Source organism: Lontra canadensis, unplaced genomic scaffold, assembly GCF_010015895.1.
Source record: "Lontra canadensis isolate GAN:19392208 unplaced genomic scaffold, GSC_riverotter_1.0 scaffold2, whole genome shotgun sequence".
NCBI classification, from domain to species: Eukaryota; Metazoa; Chordata; class Mammalia; order Carnivora; family Mustelidae; genus Lontra; species Lontra canadensis.
In genome coordinates, this window is record NW_022630996.1 from 65,094,921 (window position 1) to 65,108,301 (window position 13,381).

Consider the following 13,381-nt stretch of genomic DNA (forward strand, 5'->3'; position numbering starts at 1 on the left):
ACATAAGCACAGGCTGTGTCAGCAGAGTGTGTGTAAAATGAGGAAGACTAGTTCCATTATATCCTTCATGGGTCTTACGACACTGGAAATCTTTGTTCATTTTGTCTAGTCACAGATTGAGGAATATTAACAAATTGTGGCACTTCAAGAGGGTGTGGCCAGATACAATGTCTGGAATGATTAGGTTAGTTTGTTTTTAAAAAAATTTATTTATTTGACAGCACAAGCAGGCAGAGTAGCAGGAAAAGGGAGAGGGAGAAGCAGGCCTCCCGCTGAGTAAGGAGCCTGACATGGGGCTGGATCCCAGGACCCTGAAATCATGACCTGAGCAGAAGGGAATTGCTTAACCAACTGAACCACCCAGGCACCTCATTAATTAATTAAATAAGAATGATTACAGAAAATGGGTATTTGACCTGAAAAGACTCAGACTGAACATGATAGTTTTTTTTTCCCGTGATATGAAAGGTACCTTGTGCTCCAGAAGACAGACTGAGAATGAGATGAATGAGTTATTCACTGGTTTTTATCCAATATAAGCAAAAATTGGCTAACAGTTTAACCAAGGAATGAGCTCCCTCATGTGGTAAACATCTCATTACTGAAGTGTGTCAAAACCATTTCATCTGTATTCATTAAAGTCCATTTTTATTCTTTTGACTCTCATTTCATTTAGTTTATTAGCAGAAGTTTCAGTTTGAGATCTTGAAATTTTGTCTTAATGGACTCATGGAAGGGAAATATATTGTCTGCCTTTCAGTCAGGCTGGGTGGGCTAAGTAGTCTCAGGAGTAGTGTGGAAGCACCGGATGTGAGGAGAACAGAGACCCATTACAGTTAGTGACATTGTCAGACCGATTCACTTGCTCACTGCAAGGGTGGCTAGAATTGTAATATGCAAACTTGATGCGCATCTATCTACCAAAGTTAAATGTCTGAATTAAGTAACACTACGCTTCATCCACCCACATTCCTTCAGCTGTTAAATCGCTGCGAGATAACAACCTGCCCTATTTTAGCTTTTCTCTTCCTGATGGGTAAGATCAACACAGGAGTGGGGGAAAGGTCCACAGCTATCACAAATTATTTTGATTGTCATCAGTCCTAATGAGTTTGGAGATACCAAGTTGTACTACATACAAAAGTTATCCTCAACCAAGTAATAGCAATTCCATTTCTACACATTGGTTATGTAATAGTATTGGTTAATGTAATAGTATTTATGTCTCATCATTTTAGGGAAAGTCTATCACTGTTACAGAGTAAATACATTTGAACTACTTTAATAAGTTTGTGTTTAGCCTTACCTGTATAGTATTTTACTGGATGAATCTTCCTTTTGAGCTCAGGACTGTTCCACTTGCAGAGCTCAAGGGAAAGGCTGCCAGGAGCTGAGGCCATCATCATACTTATTTAATAATTTATTTACTGATATGTTAGTTTCAATGATGAATGAAATGTGGTTTCTACCTTGTTGTTAGGGAGCTTAGCATCTGAGAAAGGAGCTTGTTAGTCTACGATATGAGGCAGAGATTATTGTTCTTAGCCATGACACTTCATCTTGATTCTGTATCTGATATACTTGAGGTATATCTGGTGCTTTTCGTACGGTCATCTCATCATTGCACGTTCCTATCCATGCCCATTCTTGTCCCAAGAACTACTCTTTGATGGAATCTTTGTGCTTAGGGCTTGCTGTGAAGAGGATGAACAATTTATGCCTTCTAATATCTTGTTGTTGGTGGTGATAATAGGGAAAAGGATTCAGGAGTGGCAAAGCTCCCTGATAAGCTGATGTACATTATCAACTTCTACAGGCCACAAAGAGAATGGGCAGCTGGGCCAGGATGAGAAGCTGCTGGCTAATGGTGTACTGTCAACTCATTCTAATTAGAACATTAGCAACAGCTGGCAGTTTCTCCCTTCACTGCGGATTCCACTGACTTCACAGATGGAGACAATGGAAAATTACTGGATGAGTGTGAGTTGGGGCAAGAAGAGGAGGATGAAGGAGGAAGTAGGAGAAGGTGGGCCTGGTGGAGATAATAGAGCCCTCTCTTATTTATAAGTGGATTTGATGCATGTTTTCCCAACTTTGCATTCAGTAGCATCATGTTGGTAGCTTGTAATTGGTCACAGTGGGACTATTATTTACACCATCCAAATTGGCAAACATTACAAATGAGGGCCTGTTCCCCTTGAAGGGCCGATTGTTACAGATTTACCAGGACACTGCTGAGTGTGCCTATGGGCCTAGAATCTAGACTCAAATTCCAGTATATTTCCCTATTTAAGAAAATAGGTTCTTGTCTCTCCCAGTCTTGGACATGAACTTAACTTTGTGGTTTCCTGGGTGGGGTTGACATGGGAATGGAGACAGGCCATGGAAATCTCTTAATGCCATAAAGGGACACTTTGTTCTACATCCAGCATTAAGGCATCTATCTCCTATTTTTTGGCAAAATACCTTCACCACCAAAGGAGGGAAGACATTTCTTCACTCTCCCCATCCCTTCCCCATTAAAGAAGAAAAGTAGCATTAGAATTTGTTTTGTATATTTTTATATAAAGAGTAAAACCATCTACATTTTTTAAAATTTTGTTGTTTAGCTCATAACTCACATTTACTTTTTATAACAGAGCCAACTTATTTTACTTTGACCAACAAATTTGTTGGAAATGTTTTTGCTGCCCAGTATTTATATATACATACATAAATATCCTGATTCCCCACTCCATCCATATATTTTGGTTGGGGTTGGCCTACTTCTGGTTCTGGGAGTAGGCGGTACTCAGATCTGGCCAAAGTCATGGCGAATGGCTCAGGAGTGGGCATGTGGCCAATCAAGGGTCCCAAGAGGCAGAGGCAGTTGCAGAGACTATTGAAAAACTGGCATGTATTCTTCTCTTCTGGGTATCGACTTGGGAGAAGATTTACTCACAGAGTTTCAGTCCTAGATCCAACAATGGATCTAGTAGTCTGTAGTCTTTTTTTTTTAAAATTAATTAATTAATTAATTGATTTATCTATTTGAAAGACAGAGATCACAAGTAGGCAGAGAGGCAGGCGGTGGGGGGGCGGGGAGCCGGCTCCCTGCTGAGCAGAGAGCCCAATGCGGGGCTCGATCCCAGGACCCTGAGATGATGACCTGAGCCAAAGGCAGAGGCTTTAACCCACTGAGCCACCCAGGTGCCCCCAATGCCTGCAGTCTTAACTACTCCTAGATTTGATAGCTATAGAGCCTGGAAAAGTTTTTATTGGCTTAAACCAGATGAAGTAGTTCACATGCAACCAAAGGAGTTTAACTGACACAATATATTTTATAATTTCCGTAAAGAGAATTAGTGATCTTTCCAAAGAAATTGATGACAACTCTTCTGGTGCTATATGTAGATATTTTCAATACAAATAAATTATATGTACTTAACTTTTATTTTTCATAGTATTTTACTAAAATATTTGCTTTATGTTTATAAAGATATATTCAACTAAAAAATTATAAGCAAACTTTATTTCAAAATCTCCATAGATTATTTTATGTAGGAACACTCTTCTTTGACTCATTCACAGTTTTCACTGCTTTCACCTTTTGTAGGGCTCCTCCTCGAATAGGCAGTTTTTTAAGAGCAATATCTGTATCAGCCAGAGGTCCTCCCAGTAATCGGGCAGGAGTGCTTTCCACTGTTACTACCCGACCAGAAGGCACCTGACAAAGCAAAAGGTATAGGTAAGAGTTCATTTACAAAATTTTTCAATAAGAGAAAAACCCATTCATCCTTCCACTGATTTTAGAAAAGATACAAATTTGTAGCTGTTTCCTGGGAATGCTGTAGGGCTGATGGGGTCTAAACCAGTACTGGGTAACAGTGAATTTATCTTGGAGATAAATATGCCTTAACTGTGTGAAATTTGACCAAAAAAAAAAAAAAATGAGGAAAACCCCCCATACAACTAACATTCTATGGAGACTAAATACAGTACCACTAAGAAAAATTATGAAGCAAAACAAACAAATGAACAAAAACAACAAAAAAACTTACCGTTGTGTTAAGGCCTTTAATATCTGTCCTGTGAAATATTGCATTTGGTGGAGGCTTACTGTATCTAGAGGATTCTATAGCTTTTTCCTGAAGTCTTTTTGCTTTCTGAAGATTTTTAAATTAGAAAGAAAGTAATATTAATTGCTACTAAAGCATTAACTATCATACTTGCAGTGAAGTATGTGAAGTACATTTAATTGTGCCTGATTTCTACTTGAACCATTTATTGAGTAGGACTGGAACCTGTTACTTACTCACTTAGACTAAGAAGACAGTTATTAGTAAGTTGCATCTTCTATACATTGCAGAAGACACCAGTCACCTGAGAAAATTACTGAGAGTTCCAGTTATCAGACATATATGACCAAGGAATAAAGCAGGCCTTCTGGAAATCCCATTTTAGCACATAATTTAAGAAACTCTTAAATTTACCTCAGGTGATACATGTTTTCAAAATATTTTGCATAAATACTAATTCAGAACACTTAACTATTTCAGAGTGATATAAATTGGATAATTTGTTGCACTTTCGTTCAAACTCAGTAGCTGAGGCACTACAGCAGGTGAAATCTGAAATAACAAATAATCTGCATGGAATGGGCTGATTTTCATTAATTACTCCTTAAAAGTGAGAATATTTCATAAGTAGAGTTGGGAAGAATTTTTAGTGAGAAGGGGGAGACCCAGTACCTCAAGTGAGCTTTTGTTCTTACTTTAGTTTTGTTACCTTAATGTGGTTTCATGGACTAATTTAACATTCAACAGTGTCATATCTAGCCAAAGAACTGTAACATTACATAAAAACATATCCAAAGTATTAGTGGAAGAAGTGGGGAAAGCAATGAGGTTTTGGAAATAAATGGTGCTTCTCACATATTTTAAGTGAACAATCAACATTATATAATTTTTAGATTAGTTTTTAGCTTATTCCTAAAGCAATTTATCATCTTTTCCCAAAGTGATGCTTTCCCCCAGTTCTCATTTAATTGTTAATATCAATATTTCTGAAAAAGTCTGCCTATCAGAATTGGCTATTTGTTGTGGATATCATAATATTTTAAAAATCCTACCTTTAAAGTTTTAGCATTTGATGTTCTGGCCAAGAAATTTTCCCATGATTTATTAGCCAATTCTCTTTGCTTGTGTGTGGCTTGTATCTGAAATGACAAAGATAATTAAGAGTTCTAGTTTCTGTGAAACGATACCAACGGGCTTTTTAAAGCCCTTATTTTGAAGGAAGACCTAGATTTTGGCAATGTAAATTTTAGGGCTGACTAGGTAAACGATTAGAGTAAAATCCTTCCTTCATTATGTGGTTAACATTTGAACTGCCTTCCATGACATGTAATGTAAAACTGTTGTAATGAAAATACAAAACATAAAAACAACAATAATCATTCCCAGCAAGTCTGATTGTGTTATGTGATTATCACTTGTGAAGACAGATTATAATCCAGAACAAGCTATATAAATGATCCAACAGCAAATTCACAGGAGAAAATATAGAGATTCTTGCTGCCACTGATAATAGTTTACAGAAGGTTATATTGGTAAAATTACTAATTTTTGGCTATAGTTGTTTAAGATAAGTAGTTTTGTGAGAGTGCTGAGTCAGTTGTGGTGATACAGTCTAGGGAGGTCACCACTAACAAACTGCAAAGACTATGTAGTTTTCACCAGGCTATTCACTAAATATATAATCAGAGAACACATGCCCTTGGTTAGTATATAACATGTTATTAAATATGGATTATGAACCCAAGAGTATTTAATTAAACAACTGCTTAAAAATAAGTGGGGTCAAAGCCATAACAAATCAGCAATAACCACCAAATCAACAATAGCTCATCCACCACAGCAGACATTCTGCTGTTCAACAGAACTCAGCACAACTTTCAATAGGGTTATCCCACTTGACAGCAAATAAATTACTTAAACGATATCATCTATGCAATAAAAACTCTTATATAAAACTTTCAGGCAAATTGGTGTTTAAGATGGAGTGGAATTTACAGATGACACAGATAGAATTCCTACTAGGCTGTAGATATAAACATTTAGTAGACTATGTGCAAGATCAGGCAATTGAAAACACTTTGGAAATCATCTTAATGAGTTTTAAACATTTAACTGTAATCATAAAAGTCCACCAAGCAGAAGTGGGGAATCTGCACTGTCTTTGTATTTGAGGGACAAGCTAGAGCCACTTAAAGACCCATTTGCTTAAAAAACTTCTTTTGTGTTCAGTTTCTGACTGAACACAAAGCTTTAAGAAAATGGCTTGTATTTTCCTGGCAGGCTTTTTCTGATTAGTTAAAATCAGAGACCAGCTTACCTCTGAATCTATAGGTAGAATATTCATTGTAAGTTTCATGGCACTGATGTGAGGGTGAAGCTTTTATCAATATACCTATGGTTGGCATACCAGTAAGGACAGATCACAGAGTGAGGGATGAGGGTACTTTCTCAGGGAGGCTATACATAAAGTCATAGAGATACACTGTCAGAATTTGCTAAATGTATACACTTAGACCACAATTTTTAGAACTCTGACATTTCAAAAACTGTGTCTTAGGTGCCTGTTTACTTTTTAAAAAGATTTTATTTATTTATTTGAGAGAGAGAGCGCAGGAGCAGAAGGGAGAAGGAGAGGGAGAAGTAGGCTCCCCACTGAACAGGGAGTCTGACACGGGGCTGGATCCCAGGACCCCAGGATCATGACCTGAGGCAAAGGCAGATGCTTAAGCACTGAGCCACCCAGGCACCCCAGGTATCTGTTTACTTTTTAAAATGTAAGCCTATAGAAATCAAATCATTATGCCATAAACCTGTACTGAATATAGTAGTTAAGTTTCAGGGCTGTTAATTTCATGGTTTCTTTAAAAATTGCACAAAAACACTGAAAATAAGTATAAGAAAAACTACAAAATAACTCCATGTGCTGAAACATTCACAGGTAAGACAAATATATCCAATGGTAAACTAGTTTATTGAAATTATTTCCTACCTTAATGGTATATGTGACTTTTTTTTTTTTTTTAAAGATTCTATTTATTTACCTGACAGACAGAAATCACAAGTAGGCAGAGAGGCGGGCAGAGAGAGAGAAGGGGAAGCAGGCTTCCTACCGAGCAGAGAGCCCGATGCGGGACCCGATCCCAGGACCCTGAGATCACGACCCGAGTGGAAAGCAGAGGCTTAACCCACTGAGCCACCCAGGTGTCCCGTGACTTACTTTTGTATATACTTTTTGTTCATTTTGCACATCTTGGTGTGCTTGGCTTTCAATCATCTCACTTTGAAGAGAAGCAACCATCTTTCCAATATTTTCTGATGCTGTTGTAATAGCTTCCAAAATTTTTTTATCTGTATTGACTGGTCTTAACTTTTCTAATTTTATTTCTTCACATATTTCATTCCATATTTCTCCAATCTGTTATAACAAAGTTTAAGGTTAAAAAAAAGTTAATTTAACCACAAATAAATGATGTAATTTGGGGTAATCCTTTATTTGGGTGGTTGTTCCAAAGTTAACATTTACTGAACCACCTTTCCCCATCTTCCTACTTGTGAATAAGTGCATTGGGAATTATTTGGGGCACAAGTTACAGTTGAGTTATCATGTTTTACAAGGATAATGTATTCGTAGATGAGGCTCCACTACCTAAGTCTAATTCACTACAATTTTCACTGCCCTGTTTTATAGTCGCACTGTTTTCACAGCTGCAAGAAACTGCTGCTGTGGTCTTATTCTTTTGAACTACTGATGTCTTCCTCCCAAAAGCCCTGTATTAATAGCTAGGTCAAGGGATGCCTGGCTGGCTCAGTCCATACAGCATATGACTCTTGATCTTGGGGTCACGAGTTCAAGCCCCACATTGGATGGGAGTTTAAAAAAGAAAAAAAAAGGATAGCAATGCTTTTTAAAAATAAATAAATCAAAGCTAGGTCAAGCTGAACTTGTAGGGCAATTAACATGGGGATAACTGGAGCTCTAGAGCCCTGCGTTCTGCCCTCACCTTCTAGCTCAGACAGTAACTGAATCTCAAGCTTTTAACTCCATGGTTTCATCATACTGACAGGTCCATCTCATATTCTAGGTTGTTTGTAAATTTAATGTGCTTGAGTATGCTCATATTTATAGAAAAATTTATATATCCAGGATTGGGATGAAAGTGAGCTATTTTTTCATTTGAAAATAGAGACTTATTCATTTATAACATTCAAATATATAGTACTAATATTAGTAGAGGAGAAAATACTAAAAAAGACTTTGCTTCAAAATACTACAAAAGTATTTATTTGCCAATAAAAATATAACCAACAGGGTGAGAAACCTCATATCCTTTACCTGATATTTGATCATCATGTAAACTAAAGATAAAATAATCTTTAATAAATATTAATAATTTATGTTAATAAGGAATAATTCACTTAACTATAATTCCTAATGCTCTCTAAAGAGAAGAAATTATATTTTAGGGGTGCCTGGGTGGCTCAGTGGGTTAAAGCCTGTGCCTTCGGCTCAGGTCATAATCCCAGGGTTCTGGGATCTAGCCCTGCATCGGGCTCTCTGCTCAGCAGGGAGCCTGCCTCCCTCTCTCTCTGCCTCTCTGCCTGCTTGTGATCTCTGTCTGTCAAATAAATAAATAAATAATCTTAAAAAAAAATTATATTTTAAAAATTCCAGTAAGCTTCTGAATAGCTCTGTCAGTAACATCCATCTTCTTTTATAAACTAATAGTTGGATGAAATAATAAAATAAAAACTATACAGTACACGGATGATTGCTTACAACTATGAATAGATCTTTTATTTCCCAATTGATTTTTTTGTTATGTTAGAGTTTAATAAGATTATTAAGAAGGTACTCACTTTAAAGTCAAGGTATCTGTGTATGATACAAAGAGTGACAAAATCTTCAGCAGATAGGCCAGGTAAATTTTCAAAATCTAAACAAAGTTTATAAAGAAAGAATTACTGTAACAAAGCAAGTGATTCCAAAAGGCTTGTATCTATTTTATAAAAACTAATGCCAACAATTTTTATTTCATCCTGATTACGAAAGTTAGTTCTGTGAGCTTCTGGCTTGCTCAAGAGTGTTTGACAACTTTTTTCCTTAATGGGAAGCAAGGAAAAAAAAAAAGGAAGCAAGGATTTAAAAAACTGAGGTATTTCACAATTCAAATGTTTAAGCCTAATCATCTAAATTAACTACCTTTAATCCTGGAACTGCCTGGGGAGCTTTGAAAGATGCTGATGCCTGGGCCCCACACTCAGAGATTCTGATTTTAATTGATAAAGGGTCATCGCTTCTCAGCCTTTTGGCTAAGATCAAGTGTAATTGATAAAGGGTGTACCTTGGGCATTGGGTAACAATGGAAATGCACTTATCTGTATAAAAGGATTTTGATCATCATGTTTGAAAACAGACTCCAAAGCAAAATCACTTTGCAAACTGAGTAAAACAGAGGCTCTTGAGAATTTGACAAGTAGCTTCTTACCCAGTTTGCCCAGCACAGCATAAATTTTTGCTCTGATATTCTCAGCAACGTCCATAACTGCAAGAGTTGGGCAGTTTGCAGGCAATGGCATGATTTTTTGCTCTTCTTGGAAACTGGTAAATAGAGGTTTCTTTGTATCTAATCAATGCATATCATGAAAACAGAAAGGACAGATACAAACATTAGTAAATTAATATCTCAATTTGAAATTTTCATCCCGACATAAGATATATAAACATCTTATAACTGAATAAAATAGTGCACTGTATATGGTTATTCTTTTGAAAGCATTAGCAGTTATTCCTCATTCTATGGCAAAACTTTTTAATTATACGTAAAATACGGAAATTTCACAAAATAATTTTTAAAAAGTGAAACTCTTATGTAAATAACTTTTCTAATTTTGAGATCCAGAAATTAAATAATGTCAGTTTAACAAAGATGTAATCTCCTTCACTTTTGGGTTCTATATATTATGCTATAAATATGAAAACAATTTTATGTGTTACAGATCAAAACTCAGAAATAATAAAAATTGGTTGAAATAGAAATCATCAGAAGTTAAAGGGCAAGCATTTTCATTTAAAAATTAACAATATTAACAGTTTAGATGAAAAGAAACTTGAGGCTTAGAAAATGTACCCTAGCATTGTAGATTGCTGATAATTAAAATTTATCAACATTTGATTTATTTTTATTTAGAAAACAATTTCTTCTAGGGTGCTTGGGTGGCTCAGTTGTCAAGCATCTGCCTTTGGCTCAGGTCTTGATCCCAGGGTCCTGGGATCCAGCCCTGCATCGGGTTCCCTGCTCAGCAGTAAGTCTGTTTCTCCCTCTCCCTATACCCCTCCACCTGCTTGTACTCTCTCTCTCTCTCTCTCTCCCCCATTCTCTCTCTCAAATAAATAAATAAAATCTTTAAAAAAAAAGGAAGAAAACAATTTCTTCTTTTATATAAAAAGTAAACTTGCTTCATGAATATGAATCAACAGAAATGTACAAAATGCTATAAAAATTGTTTTCAGGCACTCCATTTACATTCCAAATTTTAATTGGTAAATGAAATGTTACTGAATCTATTTGTAAAAGCAAGTAACTCAAAGGAACTTCTTTAGGACATGATGTTGGGTTTTTTGTTTTTTGGTTTTTTTTTGTTTTGAGTTGAAGGATATAATCAAATATCACTTCCTGAAAATATTCTATAAAAATATGAACCTGCTACTAATTTACTTAGTTTTCTTCCATTCATTCAGAATTTGATAGCAAGTTCTACAAACTCTTGTGAAAACAACTTTAAACAAAGAGGTGGAAGTCCTCATACTTCCCTAAAATTTTTTAAAGATCTCTTTTTAAAAATATGGGTAAACAATGAATAAGTCCTAGGATGTAATGAACAGGGTGGTGACTACAGTTAACAAATACTTTATTGTATATTTGAAAGTTGCTAAGAAAGTAGATTTTAAAAGTTAGATCACAACAAAAAAATTGTAACTTGTAGTGATGGATGTTAACTAAATTTATTATGGTAATCACTTTGTAATATGTACATATATCAAATCATTATGTTGTACACCTAAAACTAGTGCAAGTTATATGTCAATTATATCTCAATTAAAATATGCATCTAATTGCTACTACTGACAGTTATAAATACACTTACCAATGATCATCCCATGTTTATCACGCTTTACTCCCAGTTCTTTTTCTTCCTTTCTCCACAATTTAATTAAAAGACTAGCAGCTGTCTGGTCCTTCTTCCCTCGCCAAGCATTGACATGAGCCGTAGTTTTGGGATTATCACAAAATTCAACCATTATTCCAAGTATTAGATTACAGAATTCTTTTTGGTTCAACTTTTGCAAGGAAACAGAAAAGGAAAAGAGATGTAATAAATTTTAAGAATTATTACCTTCAAAATAAAAAACCCCCAAGAAATATTTGTATTAACAAGTAACTTTCTTCTAAATTATGGCCTTAAAAAATTCACACTCTACTTAAGTATGACTGGACAATCTCCTGTTGAAAATATGCTTAAGAATTAGAAAGAATAAAAAGATTCAATATAATTCTGATGTAGTCATAAATATATGTCATGACCAAAAAAGCAATTGATTTGGTTAGGTCCAGAAAAAGAGATATTGTAAAAGTAAGTGAACATGTTCATTTTAAGTGGAGCAAGGTAAACAGTACCAGACATTGTTCACTCTAATTATAGGATCTTTCCAATCTACATGCTTTATTAAGGTTTGTAAAGACTCATATTAACTATAACCTTGTGGTGACTAAGAAAATAACTGATGGTAACTGCATGTGGCAGTCACATATGAAAATAAACCACTTGAGATTTAATTTTGTATTTTGCAAAGTAAGCATTTAAGAAAAAATATCAAGCATATTTCCCTTGTTTTGCTACTAGCTTTCAGCAAACCAAAATTTACGTATAGAAAAGTCCATCCAGAGTAATAGTCTCCACACAGTAATAATTTGTGTCTGAAATAGTTTTTGTTGATTAACTCATAGTATACCGTTAACAGAATATAGCACAGGAAACACATAACCTGTTATTTAAGCAAACATTATCAGTTTCCTCTATTATAAAATGAAGGATATTATTACCTGCTTTAGAGAGTTATTGTCATGAATTACACAAGACTTCCTGGCATATAGAAAGCTCTAAATAATATTTAACATTATTAGCAATTATTATCATTGCACACTGAATAAATATTTTAGCAGATTGTATTAAACAGAGCCCTCAATTGGGTTCTTTATTCCTATACTTCATTTTCTGGAGAAAGAGGCAAATTTCAAGGGTTGGAGTTGATAAAAAAAACTTCATTAAAGAATATTTGTAATCTGTAATTAACTTGATTGGTTTAAATCACATTAAGCACAATCTAATATTTATATTCATTAAAAATAGAAAACACTTACATGGCAAAAATATCTGTCAGGAACTATTCCAAATACAAGTATGTAAGTGTATGTGTGTATATCTGTATGTGCATATGTGCACATGCACACATAATCACTCATATAATTCTCCCACAGAGCATGGGATAGATACTATCGTTATCTCTGTTAGGTAGATGAAGAAACATGTAACAGAGATGTTAAATACTTGTCCAAGTTACACAGCTAACAAGTATTGGAGGCCTCAGTCAGACTGACTGCAGCCTATGATCATAACCACTGCGCTATATGGCTTCTCCTACCAGTCTTCTTCATGCCTTTCCATCAGAGAAACCCTAGTGGTGAAGGAGAGTGAACACAAGTGAGAAATGTCTTTGAAGTCTATTATATAACATTCAATATTCGCATAGAATTTCACTATTTAGTATATACATGTTTAATATAACTCCCCATTTCCTAGTCTTCAACTAAAAACAGATTCTAGGAAGATGTGCCAAATTAATTCTGTGACTTTGAGAATCCCCTCACAAATCACCAAGCACCTCTGGGCATGCTTGACCTCTCATCAGAGAAACATGGTGATCATTTAGTAAAGCCACACATATATCTTTCTGTATTATGTCCAATTTTCTGAACAATCCAAGGACTTCTGGTTATGACTCACTCCTGTTTATCAAAATGGGTTATTATTTTTATTTTTTGTAATGTTTTATATCTAATGAGTTTGCTTTCCTATATGTAATGCCAACTAATTTTCTTTCAGAGACACAAATAATTTTAGTACCTTTGCTAAATCCAAGTAGGTTTGTTATTCTGTTTTTTCTTTTTTAAGATTGTATTTATTTATTTGAGAAAGAAGAGAGCACAAGCAGAGGGAGCGGCAGGCAGAGGGAGCAGCAGGCTCCCACTGAGCAGGGAGCCCAG

The 13,381-nt window shown here is 35.3% G+C and overlaps 1 protein-coding gene across 7 annotated transcripts in view; it reads right to left on the reverse strand.

The window, feature by feature from the left end:
- Positions 1–3,263: 3,263 nt before the first annotated feature.
- CFAP69 (cilia and flagella associated protein 69) overlaps positions 3,264–13,381 on the reverse strand; it is a 59,084-nt gene continuing 48,966 nt past the window's right edge. For 3 of the 7 annotated variants that reach the window (XM_032875653.1, XM_032875647.1, XM_032875655.1), the window contains 7 exons: positions 11,205–11,397; positions 9,545–9,682; positions 8,916–8,992; positions 7,276–7,473; positions 5,111–5,197; positions 4,041–4,145; positions 3,267–3,706 (listed from right to left, as the gene is read on the reverse strand). In XM_032875653.1, the coding sequence (XP_032731544.1) occupies positions 3,536–3,706; positions 4,041–4,145; positions 5,111–5,197; positions 7,276–7,473; positions 8,916–8,992; positions 9,545–9,682; positions 11,205–11,397 (969 nt within the window). In that variant the 3' untranslated portion in view covers positions 3,267–3,535. Of the gene's footprint in view, positions 3,707–4,040; positions 4,146–5,110; positions 5,198–7,275; positions 7,474–8,915; positions 8,993–9,544; positions 9,683–11,204; positions 11,398–13,381 lie in introns of all 7 variants that reach the window. The other 4 variants (XM_032875630.1, XM_032875623.1, XM_032875640.1 and 1 more) reach the window with 3 other exon arrangements.